Genomic DNA, 19411 nt, shown 5'->3' on the forward strand with positions numbered 1-19411 from the left:
ACTAGACATCCATCTATCTGTCTATCTCAATACAAATCCTACCTTCTGTGAACCATAAACTCCTAGCACAGTGACATTACCACTTCTCACATCGACAGAACACACTGAGCACACATAACTTGGGAAAAAATTACAGATGCAATTTGAAAGATCAGAAGAGAAAAAGCAGATTTCTGCTCCCTGAGCCTAAGTGGCCAAATCCCACAAGAAGTCTTTAGCTGGCACAAAGCATTATTGCTCAGTAAAGCCTATATTTTTTCACAGGTGAGAGGCAGGCCCAGCACTCCTCCAGCTACCTGTGATCCTCAAGAAAACTCATTCTGGAGCATTTCTGAAGGAAGAAATTATTTTCATTTTAATCCTAAGCAGCACCCTAGAGTTACTTCCAGGAATCACTGTTGAGTACCAGAAGCCAGACTGTCTGGACGTGGGGCTGTGCTGAAAGAGAAAAGAGCCCAAATCCAGCCATAGTGCCAGTCCACGTGCCTTTACTAACAGTGGGGCTGTGCTGAAAAAGAGCCCAAAGCCACCATGGTGCAAACCATGTGCCTTTACTAACAGTGCTTTAGCATGCTCCTCAACAAAGCCATCTACTCAGAAATTAATTCCTACATTCAGGTTTAAGTTTAGGAACACTTCTTCAGGAGTGAGGTATTTTTCTACTCCTGACAAGGATCTGTATGCCTTTCTCTAATTGCATTACACTGTTTTTTATGGGGAACAGGAAAAAGACCGATAGGAATTCCTGACGGGATTTTGCCTAAGAAGGTCTGTATGGTCTGCACCAAATAATGCCCTTGTAAGCTAAGAGCAGAAGACAGAAAACCTTCAAACACACCCCCTTCTGAAAGCATCAAATCTCTTAAGAATTGACATGTAATGGTCCAGTTTTCTAAAGCAGTTTTTGGGCTGCCTGCCTGGCTTCCTTTCCCAGTGCCCAGTCTGCCATGGTGGAGCAATGTGTGCCATGCAAGGAGAATGCACACAGGAAAATAAAAAGCATGGAAAGTATCCACTTGTCATATGTCACAGGAGACAGGATGCAACCTCTACTGATGAGTGGACATGCTTCAAGAGAAAAAAAGAGAATCTCATCCAGCAAAGGCAGTTTTGTAGCTGATGCATAGCCCATGGGTTTCATGGCCTCATCATTTCCAACTCTTTAGAAATCAAGGTAATAAAAACCTATTTTCTATTGGAACAACCTGCTTTTTAAGACACATACTGTATTACAGCACTCTACCATGTCAACCAGGGCCCTGGTCCACAGCACACTCAAATCAACCAAAAGATGTCCATTGCCTTCGAGAACTGGGCCTCGTATAGCCACAAATCTCAAAGGCAGGCATCTTGTTGCTGTCAGGATTTTAAAGATTTACACTATTCTGCATAGAATGGGTGCTTCAGACAGACCAGCTGCTGGATCTGTCCTACACATGAAAAAGGAGACATCTGAAGTGACCAGGAGGGAGAATATCTCTCCTAATAATGTGAGAAATCCGCTATCTAAAGAGGATCTGCTATCTAAAGAGGATCGCAACTGCAGATTCCAGGGATGCAAGAGAATTTCTTCTGTTTGTAAGTCATTGCTGATGAAGAGATTTTTAAAATAAGCCATAAGGATGTGTTTGGAGATAGACATGTTCATTCCCTAGTCTCTCTGCTCTAAAAAGACCAGAGCAGCCAGAATGGTAACATTCTGACTCCCTCTAGAATTGCAAATAATTGAAACATCTCTGCTAGGAGAACATTTAGAGTTAAACAAATAATAATGGGCCCGAATCCTTGGCTGCCATAAATCAGTGTCACTTCAGTGGCTTCAGAGGAGCTGATGATTGACACTGCCAAAGAACTTTGCCTGATGATGGTTGTGGTTAGTACCTTTCTAGATAGACCATTGAGTTTTCATTTACTGTGCTTTTTGGTTGGGAGATGACTTGACTGCTGTTCTCCTTTCCCCTCCAGCTTAGCCTCCTACCCAATATTTCAAAAATGTTGGATGAAGCTCAGCTAAGTGGAAAAATGAACCATTTGAAATAAAAGCCGTCTTTTCTCTAACTGCTGTCACAGGGCAGGACAAAAGACACCTGAGAAATAGGGTTTGCACCGTAAACCTTCAATTCTCTGCTACAGCTGAATCAAACACTTCAGAGACCCGAGTTTTGATATTCACTTGTATCTGGCCGAAGTTACCATACCCATGAATTATTCAAATATGCAATTATTGCATTTGATATATCACTGGGTATAACTGAGGGAATGAGAAACAGTGTTCTAGTGCAGCTGATTGTATATGCCTTCTAAACCACAGGGACATCAATTTAAGGTGCTCACATTGATGGAGCACTCTGCAACCCCTTATTAAGATTCTTGCCAACCCCCTTAGCAGTCTTCCCCTGCAGAGCAAATTTCATGGAGTTTTTTAGCCTCCCTTTTCTTTATACCTACAGCATAAGTGTCAAACACCACACCACACAGCTTCAATTCATGGTTCTGCAGTAGCTCTCAAAGGTCAGTGGCAAAAAGATCAGATCATTTTCAGCCTACTGATCAATGGTGCACAAGGGACCTGAGTCCTGTGAACCATGTGTTGGAGCTGACTTGTAACTTTGACTTTATTGGGAGTTTCCAGTTTCCTGCATTAACCTTCTCTGCTAATTCACTTTTCCTTAGCGCCAGAGGACTGGGTCCTGCCTTTGGCCTATACTGTCCATATCATCCTTATCTGGACAAAAAAAACACGTTCATGGTGCTGATGTTTTCTTTTGACTAAACACATCTGAGACAGAACTATCAGCCTTCAAGCATGTGAAGCATAGGGCTAGCTAAGAATGTCTCTTGCTCGAAGTCCTAGATCTTTATGGTCTCATACACTGAGCTTCAAACAACTTCCCCTTGGCTCTCTCTCCAAGTACCTGCATTTGCAAATTGATATCACGTCGCTTTCCTGTCTGCTCGCTAGTGGTTACTGCTCTCCTCAGTGCCCAAGTATTGAAAGCTTATGGAGACTTGTCACTTATTTGAAGGTCCTGTAGGAAAATGGTCACACTTGTTTTTAAACCTCATCCTGGATTTTCACAAGCCTCTTTCACTCTAGGTCTTTCCTCTATCTCATTCTTTTTTGGACCTATTTTATTTAGCAGAGGATTACATTCTGCTAGTGTTTGCTGCTGCTGGAACAAACATTTTGGCTATGGGTGTCTCCTGTGTTTTTCCATCTCTTTGGCTCTCATTTCAAATCACAGCTGCTTAAGACATCTACCCTTTCCTTTTCTTACATCTCCCATTTTTTTCAAGCTGCCGTCCCTTGTGCACTGGCCCAGCAAATCTGTACTGGATAAACCTAATAAAAAGTTTCCTTTAAAGGGTACTGTTTTTAGGTTACTACAGCTTCCCATTAACTGATGCAATCAAAACTCACACCGTTTAGCCCAGAAAGGCTCTAAATCTGACCTAGTCAGGTAACTTCCATGACATGGGCCATATAAGATCCCATAGTAATCTTGTTGCTCAGGTGGCTGAACATAACACTACCACCCTGCAGTCAGCCCCGGGGCTTTGCAGGTTTTCCTGTTGGAAGGCTTCAAAGGTAGCACAACCATACCAAGCTCCTGGTCTTTTTACAGTAGGGACAACTCAGCAGGCTCTTTGCTGGCTGAGTCATTGGGAAAAGTTCTCACAAGCCTCCAAAATTTTACTTTAGAGCATCGGGACCAACAGCATCATAGTGGCATGAGAAATGGGAGGTTGCTTTCATATCTATTCTTTAATTCTGAAATAATTGCATTATCTAACTTTCAAAAAAGATGGGGACATGGGTTTTAATGAAGAATTCATGCTCCAAACTGAAGGAAAGTGTTATGGTATTGCATGGTGCTGCCTTATCAGTCCCATGACAAATAGCACGGATCTGTTAGTGACCTACATGGACTCATTTAGATGCAAACACAGCAATACTCCTGAAAAGCTGCCCTGCTTTGAGGAAGAACCAGTTCCAAATATTGCTGAATGGAGTTCTGTCTCAGAGCAGTAATTACTGATTGTAATTTTGGAGTAAATGCAGTAATTAATTATTGTCGTTTTCCATCAGTGCATTATATTGTGTGCCAATCTTAGAATAACTACAATAATTAGCAAATGGGATTTTGCATGCTCTGGTATTGAAACTGTGGTTTATAGAACAGACATGAGAATTTTACCATAATAAAGTTATTAGTAATTTAAATAGGCAGATAGATTAAAAATGATCAGCCAGAAAAGAAAATGGTTTCCTTGTCAGTTTTGCAAACACCTTCAGCAGTTCTGTTTCAGCCACCCCCGGTAACATTTGCCTCCATTCCCTCATCTATGAGCACAACAGCACAAAGTTTGGGTTACAAGCACAGTGAGGGACGTTTAATTCAATCACAGTTGTCAGTGAAATTTAAAAGCAAAAGTAATCCAGAGAAAAAAAAAATATTGGCTGAGCTGATATTTTTCCAGGACCTAACAAGACTTTCTGAAATGAAGCTGTGTTGATTTTGTTCTCACTTTATTCACTCATATTAAGTCTTGTGCTGGAGTACTGTTTCGATGTAATTATACTAGTGTAAATTTCCACAATGTAAGCAAGTCCTAAATGGTCGAAGTGATGACTAAAGGAGAGAAACAACAATAATCTGTGCAGGAGGAAGAGGAATTGGTTAGCATGATTGTAGGAGGCATACAAGAGATGGGATTATATCCTAATAAAGGGTACTTAGTCCAAATCTTGAGATGAACGGCCTAATAGATAACAGTGAGATCAATATAACTGCAGAATAGCCTCTCACTGGAGGTAATACAAGCCTGTCTGAGAGGTATAAGCAACCAAAAATTTAGTGAAAAATACACTTTCATTAGACTTTGCATTGAAGCGATCTGAAATTGCAAGAGACAGTCAGAAATTTTCCATTCACGTCTTTTTGTTTAAGGACTCTTGGAATTTTGCTTGTTTGTTTTATTTTTGTCTGATAATGTCTGCTTACTTTAAAATGCCATGTTTTGGGTTTTTTTTTCCTCTTATCAGAGCACAGAAAAAAGAAAATGCAGTTTTGTAACCTATATATTCAATGAAAAAAAAAAAAAAGAGACATTTCCTCTGGGAAAAAATATCACCTATTCCAGCCAGCTGCAAAAACAAGCATCTCACACCTTCTACAATAAACCACACATCAGGACATGTTCAAGAAGCTGTGAAGGAGGACATGAACATTTCTTTTTTTGCATTTGACCTTTGGCCTATGTTATTTCCCCTGGCACTTTGGAGAAGCAGGTTGCCTGGACAATGCATTCTTTTAATGTTTTGCCCCTACTCTTAGGAGCACAGCTGAAAAAGTAATCTTACTGTTGACCATTTTTTTTCAATCTTCTTCTTCACTTCCGCCTCACTCAATTTGTCTCACTCATACTCAATTTGTCTCACTCAGTTTCATGCTAGTAGTGTTCCAGGTTAGTCCCACCCAAACGTCGCTCCATCTTTATCTTTAAATAAAATTTCAACAGCAGAGAATCTGCCTGAGGTGGTAAATAACACATTGTTTTCCTAAAAAACACTAGAGCAGAAGCTGCCTACTCTGAAGCCTTGCAATAGCGATCTGTGCTGGACCCACGGGCCTGGCTGGCTTCTGCCCTAGTGTTTTTAGGAAACTTCTTGTTGCAGTAATGACATTGTCTACTGAGTGGGCAAGTCAGAGGCTTCCAGTGGTATTTTGGAGGCTGACTAGAAGTTGCACATCAAACCAGCCACTAAGGTACAATAACACTGTGCTGAGCTAAGAACAACTGACCTATCTCTAAGTAAGGCTTATTACTAAAGGCTTAGCCATGTGCTGGTTGCTGTTGCGCAGCCCTGATGGGAAGCTGACTCATGGCCATCATGACTAAAAATACTCCGTCTGGTTCTAGGGTGCTGGTATTAATGTTTCCAAGCACTGGAAGGTAGATGAGCTGAAGAAAGAACTGGATCTAAGCCTTTCTGAGCTTCTGGGTATCCTTGCTGTCAGAAAGTGTCCTCTCCAGTCTAACCTGGCATGGTACTTCCTGTGCTAAATCAGATCCTCCCCAGGGATATGCTCCTTCAGTGTTCTCTTGGGGACACACGTACTTGGCCAATTTGTTTTGTTAAGTGCAAAAAACACATACAAAACTTTTTTCCTGGACTCTCCCGCTAAAAGACAGGTACATCTTCAGCTCCTGCAACGAGCTCACCAAGGTGAGAGAATAGGGTCTTCTGAGCTGCATTTCCTCCATTTTGATAGGGACTGTCTGTCTAATAAAGGCTCGTGTAAGCAGAGGATGGAAGTGACCTGCTGGTAACAACCGAACTAATTTTGCTGGACAGCAGAGCATTAGTACCAGTGTAAAAGCCAGGAAGGCTAAAGGACTTCCTACTTAGAGGCAACAATTCAAGACTATTCTCCTGCTTTGCAGAAGGAAAGGAAAAAAAAATGCTTTAAGAGAGGCATATGGAATTCTATTGCCCTTTTACAGATTATTCATTTGTATACAATTTATTGGGGAAAAAAAAACCCTAAACAACAAATCCTAGTCCTACTACTAAGTAATCTTTTTATAAGAAAGAAGCTGAGACCTCAACAAGAAGCTGAGACCTCAACATCAGGCTGATGGTGAAAAGGTAGAGGCAGAGCACTTCATAATGATCCATGATAATGAAAACACTGTAGACTCATACCTGTGAATCTTTAATAACACAGGTGTCTACAGCCCTGCACCTTCTTTACATGACCACAAGAAACAAACAAATCCTCAGTGATCACAGCTATGCTATGCTATAAAGCTGTTGCTTTGTGCCAGACTAGGGAGACACTTGTGTTCCTTGATCCTTTTTCAGGCATTATTGAAAATCTCCCTGACAAAGACAGTCGCTGCTTCAACAAAACTGCATGCATTCATCTCCCACACTTCCCCAGCAAAACCTGCAGTGAAAAGCCAATGTGATGAAGCAAAAAGCATTTGGATATGGAAACATATTTGGTTTCAAGCTTCCAAGGGGCCTTGTTATAAGCAAGGAAAAGAAAAGAGGTTTTTGGAGAGGGAAAATTCATTGACAGTTATCTTCATATAGTCACATATAAAGGAGAGTCTAAACTACAGAGACTGTATCTTGCACATGCACCTAATATGTTTATTGAAAGGTTTCTTTATTCACTTCATGTTGTCTTCAGTGCAGCACCTCTTTCAAAGACACTTTGATCCCATTCCTTAATTCTCAGTAGAAAGGACACTGCTCTGAAGACTGGAACAATAAATTTTTCAAAGATATTAGAGATACCAGTGAAAAATTAGAACATTTCATAGTTCTTTGGGAAGTTTGAAGATAAGGATTTCCTGCGGTACCTTAGATGGGTCAAAAAAAGGCCTGAATCAAAATCACTGAATCTTTGGCACTATGGTTATAATGGCCTAGAAAGGTCACCTAACCCATTTCTGTCGCTAATTTGGGAGTACAAACTGCTTGTTGCAGTTTAGGGCCTGCCTGGGTGCTGGGATTATTGGGATTTCCAATGGTATGGAACAGTTTTATCCACAGGGAGAATTCTTGGCTGTGTAACAAACACGTACAGTTTTATATATCTGTTTCTCAAAGAATTATCTAATGGAAATCCAGCCAGTGGTGGAAAATATTTCCATTTTTGGAAATATCTCCATTTTTGTTATTGGTGATAGGCTGGGATTCCAATGAAACAAGCTGCTGCTTCTGATGTTTTTGACACTGCTACACTCATTAGAAATTCCCTTGGAGCATCAAGCTGGTTCCTTTCCAACACCACAAAACGCATGAGTCTAACAGTGAGACCCTTCTTCAGATTTGTCTAGGTCCTCACTCAAGCAAAGCTTCCTTAGCTTTGGCTGGGTTTTATCTATACACAGAAGTTAACAGTAACTGAGCAAGAAGTGAGCGTGGATCCTTCTATTAATTTCTTAGGCTTGGGAAGAAAGAAATTAGGAATTATTTAGCTGTCAGGGAGACACATTTGCATAGAGTTATGCTGGGATGAAATTGGATACAGACTATACCGCATGAAGAATGAAGAATGCTTTGAAACGTTTGCAAGACAGAGCTATTGAGACAGACACTGTCCCAGTCCAGTCACCTGGCATTAAACTGTAGCCTGATCCCACCTCTTAACCGCAGATTTTCTTCAGCCACTAGAAATACTCTCTTTGGCTGAGCAAGGGGAATCAGGACAGCTGCTGGCTCTTCTCTAGTGACCAGGAAGACTTTCCAGAGATGTAGGATGCCCCTAGGGTGAGGAACTTGGCTCATCCCTCGTTAAGCATCCTTCCACCTCTTTTTCTAAAGAGACACACACACAAACAGTTCCTGGTTTATGTGTGGGTGTGCATTTGTGCAGTGTGGCTCTAGCCAGAGGCCTAAGTGAAAAAGGCAGAAGCTAGAGAGTCACAGAGCTGAATCTTTTTGAGGGTATACAACACAAAGAGAGGCTACAACCACAGCTGACACCCTCTTCCCCATGCAGTTACCTGTGCTAGTGCTTTGTATCCAGTGGTTCCCATAACTCTTCAGTAGGGACGATTAGCATCCTTTGGCCTCTTCAGCTGCACCTTCAGCCTTTTCATGCCAATCTGGAAACCATTCATAGCCTGGATAGCAGCTTGGGCACTGGCAGGATTGTCAAAACTCACAAAACCTGTCAAAACATGAGGCAAGGCAGGGGGCTTAATGAGCTGAAGGGGGCCAAGGCACGTACATGCAACGACCACTGAGAATGAACATGGGGAAGGGAGTGAGGGTGGTGGGAGGGAGGAAGTGAGCAGGTAGGAGGGTGGGTGGGTGGGCAGGAGAGTGAGGAGAGGATGGTTGCCAATGGGGGACGAAGGGTAGGAGGGGCTGTTACAGATCAGTGTCCCAGGACGCAGTGCCTGGTCTGAGTGCCAGTTTGGACACAAGATTATGCAAAGCACGGGGATTCAACTGTTGGTGCCACAGTACTAGCACACATAAGGTTTGGGTCACCTTTGACCTGGGTGTCAGCAGATGTGATGCACAGTCCTAAGGCACTCTGTCTTTCTCTTTTTTCCTCCACTGTGACTGAGGTAAACCTCTAGACCCTCCTTCACTCACTAGCATAACCTTTCCTTTGCCTTCCAATATTCATGATGAAGGGAACCTGATATACCTGCTACTTCCTTATTATGGCAATATAAGTAAAATGTGAATTTAATAAGTTCTCCATTATGGTATTCATTGGTATGAATAGTTTGATTGTTGACCACTTAAGCAATATGAGCTTTATTAACTAGCAATTTCTGCAGACTTTATGTTGACTCTGCAGTTGAGAAAGATGAACACTGGTGCTTTCCTAACATGGTTTCCATAAGTAATTTCATACCTTGCCAGCAAATCATCCAATCAGCCATGGAGCGCATCCAGCAGTAGAAACACCTAGAGTGACTGAATATTCTATCTACAGGCCATCTAAAATGACATTCTTTGTCTCAATCAAAGACTTGATCTCTGGGGATCAAAAGAGCCAAGATAGGTCAGAGCCAGGCAGGATAAAAATGCATCTAACATCTTCAGCTTTGGGGAGGGTTTTTAGTGGGGGATTTTGTTGTTTTTTTTTTTTTTCCTTTTTTTTTTTTTTTTTTTTTTTTTTAATGCTTTATGCTAGCTCCAAGAAAAGTCCTCATTTGCCCAGACTCTATAGCTGGTGTGACCATGGGTCTGAGATATTAGTGAGGCAGGGGGCCATCACATTGTATAAGAATTTCCTCTGATACCTTTTCCGGAAATGTCCCTCTGTGCCAACAACATTTCTGAGTGCAAACCCTCTGTAAGACTAGCCTGGACCAGCCTGCACTCCAGACAAAGCCATCTGTTTTCCCACCCCTGCAAAGTTCTGGAAGCACAACTCAGCCTCAAGAACCCTGTGTCTCTCAATAGACAGGCTGAAATGAAGAGACAGTTTGAGAGCCCCTCAAAAAGCTAATGCTGAGCATTTGCTGCCAGGTATACACCTGCTCTTGACAACAGTAGCAGGCATGGCTTGCAGCCTTGGGCTGTACTGTGAATGCATTCAGCAGTGCCTCCTCCCTGGTCTAGTTCCTCCTCAAAAGCAAGTCTCACAGACTTGCTTTTCAAAAAAGCAAGTGTACATTCAAAAAAGACATGTGTACACATGTATGCAAACACAACTTCTCACTTGTGCACCTTCTCGTTCTTGCATTAAAGCTGTAGTCTCTGCCTTTGGTTAAGCACATAAGTTTATGAAAGGTCATAAAACCTATGGTCTTAGCCTCAAAGTGAGACAACAGTTTTACTGAGTATGGCAGATGTGGTTTTAAGAAGGAGGCCCACGGAATAAACAGGCGTTTCTCTTTGTCCTCCCCTCTTGAAGCCAATGCTCCAAATAACTGGCTGTCCATGCAGTTTTCCTGCTAGCCACCTGGGTGAGGAGGTACCAACACTGCAGCTCACAGCAGTCATCAATCTCTAGACAGAAAACTGGAGAGTTATGGTGAGTAATGAGCTGGGGTATTATTCAATGGCAAGGGATCTGCTTTTGCAATCACTTATTAGCCAGTAAGCACTTGGTAATGTTCCCAGTTTACATTTGACCAGTTGAATAACCTATCAGTCAACGAGATCCTACGATTTGATCTCAGCAAAGTTGATTCAGTCTTTAAATACTGCTGGAAACTCCCCCAGAAATGGTTTACTTGAGCTTCAACTTGAAATTCGCTGTCTAGCTATCTCACATCTTTGAATATAGGGTATAGTGAAAGCCAGTTCTTTTTAAAATCACCTCTGGTTTGCTGATACTCCTGTCCTGTATAGCTCCATCTATAACAGTAAACTAAAACTGTGCCAAGGAAGTTCAGAGAAACTGGAACACAGTCATCTGTATTACTGAATTTTTAGAAAGGTCCTTGACATAGTTTTGGCTTGTGTCTAACTCCAAACAATTCCTGGACAAAGTCTGACTATTAGGAGAGAATAGAGGCTGTTTTCATTAGTTAGTTTGGATGTGGCCATGATATTCTGGAAAGTAAGAGAATTTAATGGTTTGGGTGTAGGCCATTCTGTGCCAGCTGGCCCCAGTGCTAAGGGAAAGTGCGCCAGGTATATTTACTTTACTAATATATACACAGCTACCAAATATCAAAGCTGAGTTGGCTGCAGCTGGATAATTGCTTATATCATGTCTTTAGAGAACCTAGCTTGCCTGGGAACTTTGATTTCTACTCTTGTAACTGGTCCTGTTGTAAGTTACCTCCTACTGTCTAAACATGCACATTTGGAGTGTGTCTACATGTACATCCATTTGTGAGCAAATCACTTTGGGAACACTTTGTAGGGCATGATTCCTCTCTTTTTTCAGGACACCCCTAGCTATGCTCAAATGAATCAAGTCCCACTGTCTGTGTAGCAGGGACCAGTGCTGACTGCAATGAAGGCAGTCATCTAGCTTAATTCAAAGTACTTCTATTGTGGGATTTACCTGCTTCTGTAGTTGAGACTGATATCGCAAGGTAAGATGTTGTTATCTGGCTAGTGCCTGGGTGAGTCACTCCCCAAAGTGATGTTAATTGCTGAATCAAAATCCTAATGCATGGAAACCCCACCAGAAATGCTACAAAGAGTGACGGAAGTCTACTATTTGTCTACTTTGGCCAAGATTAGTCTTTAGTTGGGTGATCAGTCCTGGTGCTGGGATACCGACACCGCTGTACCTCTGCTTGAACCTTGCCTCTAGATAAGCTTACAAAGCTACACTAGATTTTATCATCACTCTGCTTTTGAGATGGAATTCTAAGGCTACTTCCTCATTCTGTGCAAAGCCATAAATAGTACAATGTTTTAACAAATGGGACTAATAAGAGAGATCAGGAGTGCATTTGCTCACTATATTTCATTTAGACCCAATAATGAAGCTGGGAGTTGTACGTACTCTGATGCTATTGGTATTGGTTGCCTACAGATTTGGACGAGATTGGGATTGTCGTCGTTTTTTTTTCCTCTTTATTTGCCCTGATAGCCACTGCTATAATATAAAAATCTGCACTGGCAATCTGTTGGCAGAGGTGTGTGTGTGGGAGTGTGTGTGCTGGAGTGGGAGGGTGGGGAGAGGGAAGGAGGACGAATGCCAATAATTGTGCATTTTCATTGTGAGCACATCCTGGGGTCAGATCGGCTAATTCCTTTAGCTTCATTTCACTGTTTTATTTTCAGGGTCTTGATAACACTGAGAAGTTGTTGGTGCATTCGGCTCTCCCTCATCCTATTATTTATATGGAGTTGTATTTCATATTGTTGAAGGTGTTTGGATGGACTTCAGAAAGAAGAAAACTATGGCTTATCCTGAGAGTTGAGATGTCACAGTGCTAAGGGATAGGCAGATATACATGCAGAGAAGCTGTGCTAACATTATCATATTCCTTTCTCTTTTCAGCTCGTGTGCCTCCTGGTAGATTATGTGACTTGTCTGTTGCTGTTATTACATGCACTATTGACACTTAACCATCTTTGTTTCTCCACGTCAATGTCAGCAGTGTTAATGGTGCTATGCCAGATTTGAACATGTATGACCAGGAACAGAACATATGTATTGAGAAAACAGCTTAAATACTTGCTTTCTGAATGGCTTTAATGTCTGAGCCCACGACTATAGGGCTCAAAGCATGATGATAGTACTACAGTGGATCGAGAAGCTGTCTGTGTTTTGAACACCACCCCTGCATTGTTGTCTACACTCTTGAAGGACAAAAGAGAAAGGGAGAGGTTAAAAAGCTTGAAGCTGTTTCTGTGCATCAGCTAATTAATAATCAGAGAAATATATGTTCTGGTCTGAAGATGGTTGGTAGGAGGACAGGATTTTGTGATAAATCTATTTTATGGAGGGGACGTTGGGATTTTTTTTTTAATATATTTTTTTTTTCCTCCAGGGATTATGTAAAGAGGCTGTTCTAATAAATGATTTATCAAAGCAGCAACGAATGAAGAAAACTGCTAGGACTGCAGCTCAGGGCACCTAATCTTCCCAATTCTGCACAACATCTTCCAGGAAGATACTGACATTGGAGTCCATGACTTCTCCTGGCCTGCTCTCCTGTATGACTGTGTAAGTGACTAGCAAGCAGAAACTGGGGTAGCATCTTGGAGGGTGCTTTGGTTTCTCCCCATTTCTTCCAAAGGAAGTTTTGGTAGTGGGGCATGCTCAGGGAGCTTCATGCCCTTCTCATGCATGATTACCAATGGCTTATGTAACACATTATTCAAGGACTCTTTTTCTGGTTTAACCAGCTGAGATGATGAAGAAGGGAATTAGCAATCTATCTCAGAGTACATTTGAAGACTGTTTTGCAACTGTAAAGTTTTCATTCACAGCGAGTAGTATCTGCCTGCACGGCCATGAATTAGTTTGTGCACCAAGTGCAGTCCTGAATGAACACAGCGTCAGGTTCCCATGGATCCCTAACTGGTCTTTCTGAGTTTTCTGTTTCTCTTTGCATGCTGCGAGGAGAATTAGCGGTTAATGTGCAAAAGAGCTTTTTGATGATTTGCTACCAGGTTGGAATAACATGTTGCCTCTCTTCAGCAGAAGCTCTCCTCTGGATGGAGCCCAACGCTTGGTACTACACTGAGCATCCCCTAAATCAGATCTCAAGACCACAGTGAATGACAGGTCCAGATGCAAGCTTTTGATCCAGACTCCTGAACTGGGGGCAGATGGTCCTTCAACAGGTCCACTCATGTAACTAGGCTGGTTTCAGGCAATGTAAAGGAAAAGAGGGACCTTGAAGAAACAAGTATTTAACTTGTCTTAAAACTAAGAAGAGTTATTTGTCCTGTGTTGCAGATACTTGCTGCACAGAACTACCATCTCAGAAATGCACTTTGGAAGAGATTGCCACAGAAACAAACAGATGTTGGTGCTTATTAGCTTTTTTTAGGGCAGAGATACATTTTTCTGGTTCTGGCTGTCAGTGCATTTTTCTGACTGCCATGATCTTTCTTTTCACTTTTTGTTCCTCCAGTTAGGAGTCACTAGCTAAGGAGAGGTTCTCATTCTTTTGAATTTTCCTTCTTGTCATTCAACCCATGTTCATCTCACTACAGGGAAATGGGAATAACAAGAGCAACAGCTTCCTTGCTTTCATTGCTAAGCAGTAGAAAGTGAGATCTAGGAGTGTCAGGGAGGCATTTTCTGCTGGGAAGGCAATGACAAGGTGTTCAAATCACAGGAGTCTTCTCTGTGGGTAGGGTGCTGGGGCGGAGCTCCCACCCTTCTCCCCACATCGAGACTTGGACACCTACCCCTCAGCGCTTCCCTGCTACTTCAGTCCATTTCATTCCTAAGACTGCTCAGTTTCTCTTTCTCTATGTTTATTAGTCTTATCAGAGAAGAGCTTTTCCTTTAATTGCCTTGCAAGGTCTTTACCTTGCTATGTTCTTTACATGATGTACTAGCTGCTGTCTTGCAATTTTTTAGTGCTGTAAAGAATTTCAGGATACAATCTGTATGTAAGTAGCTCTATAATGTATGTGTGCATTGTAAGGTATTGTATTGTAAGGTGATTTATGGGTACTGGAATACTCAATAAAGGAGTACGTCTGCAGATCAAGGGCATAGCACTTCAGCTGTTTTCCAGTGTCTAATAGGGTTGGATGACTTTGGAATATTTAACCTTCCACTCATGTTTAATCTGTCCAAGTGAGATCTGTCTGTCCAGTTATCCATCCCATCCATCCATCCATCCATCCATCCATCCATCCACCCATCCATCCACCCATTTTTTTAAATGTATGAACAGTCAGTAACTGATGACTATGCTAAACAACCGCTATTAAATATTTCACATCTGTGGGATGAGATAATTGAAACCTCAGAATATTTGAAGAATTGGCTCAGAAATTTGCTGAACTGTTAATGTCCATTTTAGAAAATTATGGAATATTAGAAAACCTTCAAAGTGTTCCAGAATTATTTTTTTTTAAGAATATAAACTAGATGACCTGGTAAACTTAGTTAATCTTTCATAAGCCCAAGTAAAATTAAGAAAATTTTGATATGAGATGATATGGCAAAGAATTAAAAGGTGTACAATTAATAACAATCATCACAGTTTCGTGGAAAATGACATCTATTGAATGAACCTAATTGCATGAAATTTCAAGTTTGGTTAATAAAGTTTTCATAGAGTATACTTAACTTTTCTAGAGTATTTGAGAGAGTCCTTCTTTATAGAAAATGAAAGCAGCCTATATCAAATTCTTAAAAATGGGATAATAGAGAGACCATCAAAACCAACTGTAAATTGTGACTTACAATATTGAGGGGTTTCTAGTAGGCTCCTCCAGGAGCATGCTGAAGCTCTGTGCTATTCAGTTTCTCTAACATAACCTGGAAGACATCTAAAATATTTACTGGTAAAATTTGCCAATCATACAAAAATGGTAAAGTGGTAAATAATGATAGAATATTGATGACACCAAGCTGGGTGGTGCAGTGGGTATGCTAGAGGGATGGGATGCCATCCAGAGGGACCTGGACAAGCTGGAGAGGTGGGCCCAGGTAAACCTTATGAGGTTCAAGAAGGCCAAGTGCAGGGTTCTGCACCTGGGCCGGGGCAACTACCGGTATCAATACGGTCTGGGAGAAGACATTCCAGAGAGCAGCACTGTGGAAAAAGACTTGGGGGTGCTAGTGGATGAAAAGCTGGACATGAGCCACCAATGTGTGCTCGCAGCCCAGAAGGCCAATCACATCCTGGGCTGCATCAGGAGCATGGCCAGTGGGTTGAGAGTGGTGATTCTGCCCCTCTACTCTGCCCTGGTGAGACCTCACCTGGAGTACTGTGTCCAGCTCTGGAGCCCCCAACACAAGAAGGATGTGGACCTGTTGGAGCGGGTCCAGAGGAGGGCCACGAAGATGATCATGGGGCTGGAGCACCTCTCCTATGAGGACAGGCTGAGAGAGTTGGTGTTGTTCAGCCTGGACAAGAGAAGGCTCCGGGAAGACCTTATAGTGGCCTTCCAATACCTGAAAGGGGCCTATGAGAAGGCAGGGGAAGAACTGTTCACAAGGGTTTGTAGCGATTGGATGAGGGGTAATGGTTTTAAGCTAGAAAAGGCTAGATTTAGGTTGAATATTGGGAAAAAGTTCTTTAATGTGAGGGTGGTGGATCACTGGAACAGGTTGCCCAGAGAGGTAGTGGAAGGCCATCCCTGCAGACATTCAAGGTCAGGCTTGAGGGGGCTCTGAGCAACCTGACCTAGTTAGGGATGTCCCTGATTATTTTAGGGGGGTTGGACTAGACGGCCTTTAGAGGTCCCTTCCAACCCAATACACTGCATGATTCTATGGTTCTAAGTAGGTTGTGTTGACCTGAGACACTGCTTAGGCTGGTCTCAGTTAAAGGATGTCAATTTTAATCCCACCAACTGAAAAATTAAATATCCACAGGAAAAAGAAAGCGGGTCACTCATAAAAAGGGGAAATCTTCACTAGAAAACAGTGCTTCTAAAAAGAACATGGGTGTCATGATAACAGCCAAATACATGAGCTCTCAGGATTATGTTGAAACACTCGAAGTCCAAAGACTCAGTACAGTCTTGGGATGAAGCAAGGTGATGTTACCTCTGAGTATGGCTCAGGAAAAATCCATACTGGAATTCTGCATTGAGTTCTGGTGATTTCTCTAAAAAAAGTAAGTCTTAAGAATTATTCAGAGTTACAAGAATAATTCTAGGTCTGAAAAAGTATTGAGAGTTGCCACAGTTTATTGAGCAGAAGCTTAAACTGTATTCTGACCGCAGTCTATAAATAATTTCTAATAGAACATGTTTTTTTTTAATATAGGGGAAAAAAAGAGCTTGATGATCTCTTCTGGATGGAAGCAGACGTTTGACAAATTTAAAATGGAAATAAGACACTGAGTTTGCATTTTTTCAATAGTGAAGGTAATTAACTATTTTGGAACATCTTGTTTAGCAATAGGGGTGGAGCACCTATCAAGTGAAATCTTGATTAAGAGATTTTCTAACAGGGATGCTATGACTCAAGCAGAAGGTTTGAACCTGTCACATGAGCTGAGGTATCTGGCATTTGTTATTTCAGAGTTCAGTCCAAAGGATCAGAACAGTCCCTTCTGATACTGTGTATCTGTCTGTCTGTCTGTTGTTCATTTCATATTTCAGTTCTTTAGAAAATCAGTTCTTGCCTACTAATCTGGCATGGACTGTGGTAACAGCCATGATAGAGGTGACAATTGATGTTTATGCCTTATAATAAATGGCCCCAAAGTGTGGGCTGTGGACCACTGAGACAGCTGACTGGTACTCGTTCTTCATCTTGCTTCTAGCTGAGAGAAACTGAACAGATGGGAAGGGGAGATTAAATGAAGAGTGAAAGTAGATGGCATGATTAACTTTCTCTAAAGGTCAGAACACCCAGTGCAGAAGGTAGCTTGAAATACACAAGCATTTTCCTTATGTCACCTTCCCATCTTCCTGTGCATGAAACTACTTCTATACATTGAGGAACTGGGAGCTGGAATGTTCACAGAAGCAGTTCCTGTTATTGTGCATTGTCAGTTGGATGCTCTCCAGATAGTACCTCAGAGAAGCAGTATCTTCTCTGAAGAAGGCTGAGGGCTGTACATGCTGACCCTGAATATGGTGTTTCAAACCAAGAAGGACTTTTCTTCCTGTGAGTTTCTCTTTCACAATTTGTTTGTTGTTTTTTTTTTTTTCATAGAGAAATTACTGTCATGATTCACATTGAAAGAATAGAGTTAGGATTCAAGTTTAGACTAGAATTTACATAGTTTAAATTACTGCATGGTCAGATCTAGGGTCTTGACTCATGCTTACATCTGGAACTAGGGCAACTGATCAGAACCAACTTTTTCTAAAAAGAAGTAAAAATCACAACAGGTTTCTCATTCTAAGAATGGAGCTAACACTAAAAAACTTCTCTTTTTTCCTGTAAACAGAGCTTGTCTAAAGGATGAGAAACTATTTGTCTGATGCTGTGGATTGCAGTTCTACCCATTCTGCTAAGTAGCAGTTGAAGACATCTAATGAACTGATGGAAGAAGTGAAGGATTCAGGATTCAGCCATTCTTTGGAGACCTCATGAATCAAATACTAGACCAGTATACACACATGTCTGCTGTGGACAAGAAGCATTGTGATTCTTCTAAAAGAAGCATAATGTTCCAACCCAGATGATGATGATGATCTTCCTCACAAGGACCAAACTAGCCAGCGGGGAATCACGCATAAATAAGTGAATGGTGTTTGGTCTTTCTTTTTTGAATGATGATAAGAAATGATGCAATTTCATAACTCCTTTCGAAAATGGAAGGAACTCTTCTTGACCTACTTTCTAAGCCTTCCTTGTAAATGTTTGATGTCATGATATATCAACATAAGGTTTATGGGGAAAGTACATGGTTGGAAAAAGCAGATGAACTTTTGAGGAGACAAGTACTAATCCACTGTAAAACCAAAAGCAAAGAATGACCTTAGTGTTGGTTCTACACAAGCTATGAGTGGGATCTAAGTAGATGCTTTGTTAAGGATGCATTGAGAGTGTTGCTGAATCAGGTTGAAGGCTATTTATACATTTGTTTTGTTGGACTTGTACAATATAAAAAAGACTAAAATAACTACTGAAGCTCCCACCAGCCATGACACAATCCTTTTCTTATCTTAATTTTTTTTGCTCCCAGGTTCTGTCTTGGATCCCACTCAATTTGTGGATTCTTGATAAAGACACCATGTATGAACACTGCAGCCACTGAAATGACCAGTTGTCTATAAGAGACAAGCATCATAAAAGCTGACCTTCTTTTTGATAGTATTTCATAGCAGGGAAGTAAATTCCTTCTTAGGATAATCAAGAAAAAACCCAAAAACCCAGGAAAAGCAATCAGGAAGGTGCACTGTGGACTGTACTAGTGACTAGTGACTATATTTTATCATTTTTTTCATGTCCCAGGGAGTCTTTAAAATAGATTCACTCTTAGTGTAGCAATGTACAGAATCTCCTGTGTAGCAATATACAGAACCTCCCCACCTTGGTCCTGCTGATCATTACTGAGGTGGGCAACTGTGTCCCCCTTTATGCCATTGTACATCTGATACTTCATTATGGGTAGGTTGGGGGCAACCCAACAGATATAGAAGGGCTTGAAGCTGGCCTTGTGGGACAGTCTGGAAGTTTCTGTTCAGAAGCCAGAACTAGTGATGAACAGTTTTTGGCCGTGCTTTTCAGACCAATACTTTATTTTCTGTGGAGGCCACTGTGTGAAAACCAGCAAACAAAACTAAAAGTCAAATCAACAGGAAAAAAAACCTCTTCATATGCAGTGAGGCATTGGGAAAGAAAAAGAAAAG

General features: G+C 41.5%; 1 protein-coding gene across 50 annotated transcripts in view; it reads right to left on the reverse strand.

Moving 5' to 3' along the window:
• Positions 1-8565: 8565 nt before the first annotated feature.
• CELF4 (CUGBP Elav-like family member 4) overlaps positions 8566-19411 on the reverse strand; it is a 694695-nt gene continuing 683849 nt past the window's right edge. For all 50 annotated transcript variants that reach the window (XM_086480470.1, XM_086480469.1, XM_086480445.1 and 47 more), the window contains one exon: positions 8566-8693. In XM_086480470.1, the coding sequence (XP_086336596.1) occupies positions 8566-8693 (128 nt within the window). The remainder of the gene's footprint in view (positions 8694-19411) is intronic.

The sequence above is a fragment of the Leptosomus discolor genome, chromosome Z (assembly GCF_034619465.1).
Source record: "Leptosomus discolor isolate bLepDis1 chromosome Z, bLepDis1.hap2, whole genome shotgun sequence".
Classification (NCBI taxonomy): Eukaryota; Metazoa; Chordata; class Aves; order Leptosomiformes; family Leptosomidae; genus Leptosomus; species Leptosomus discolor.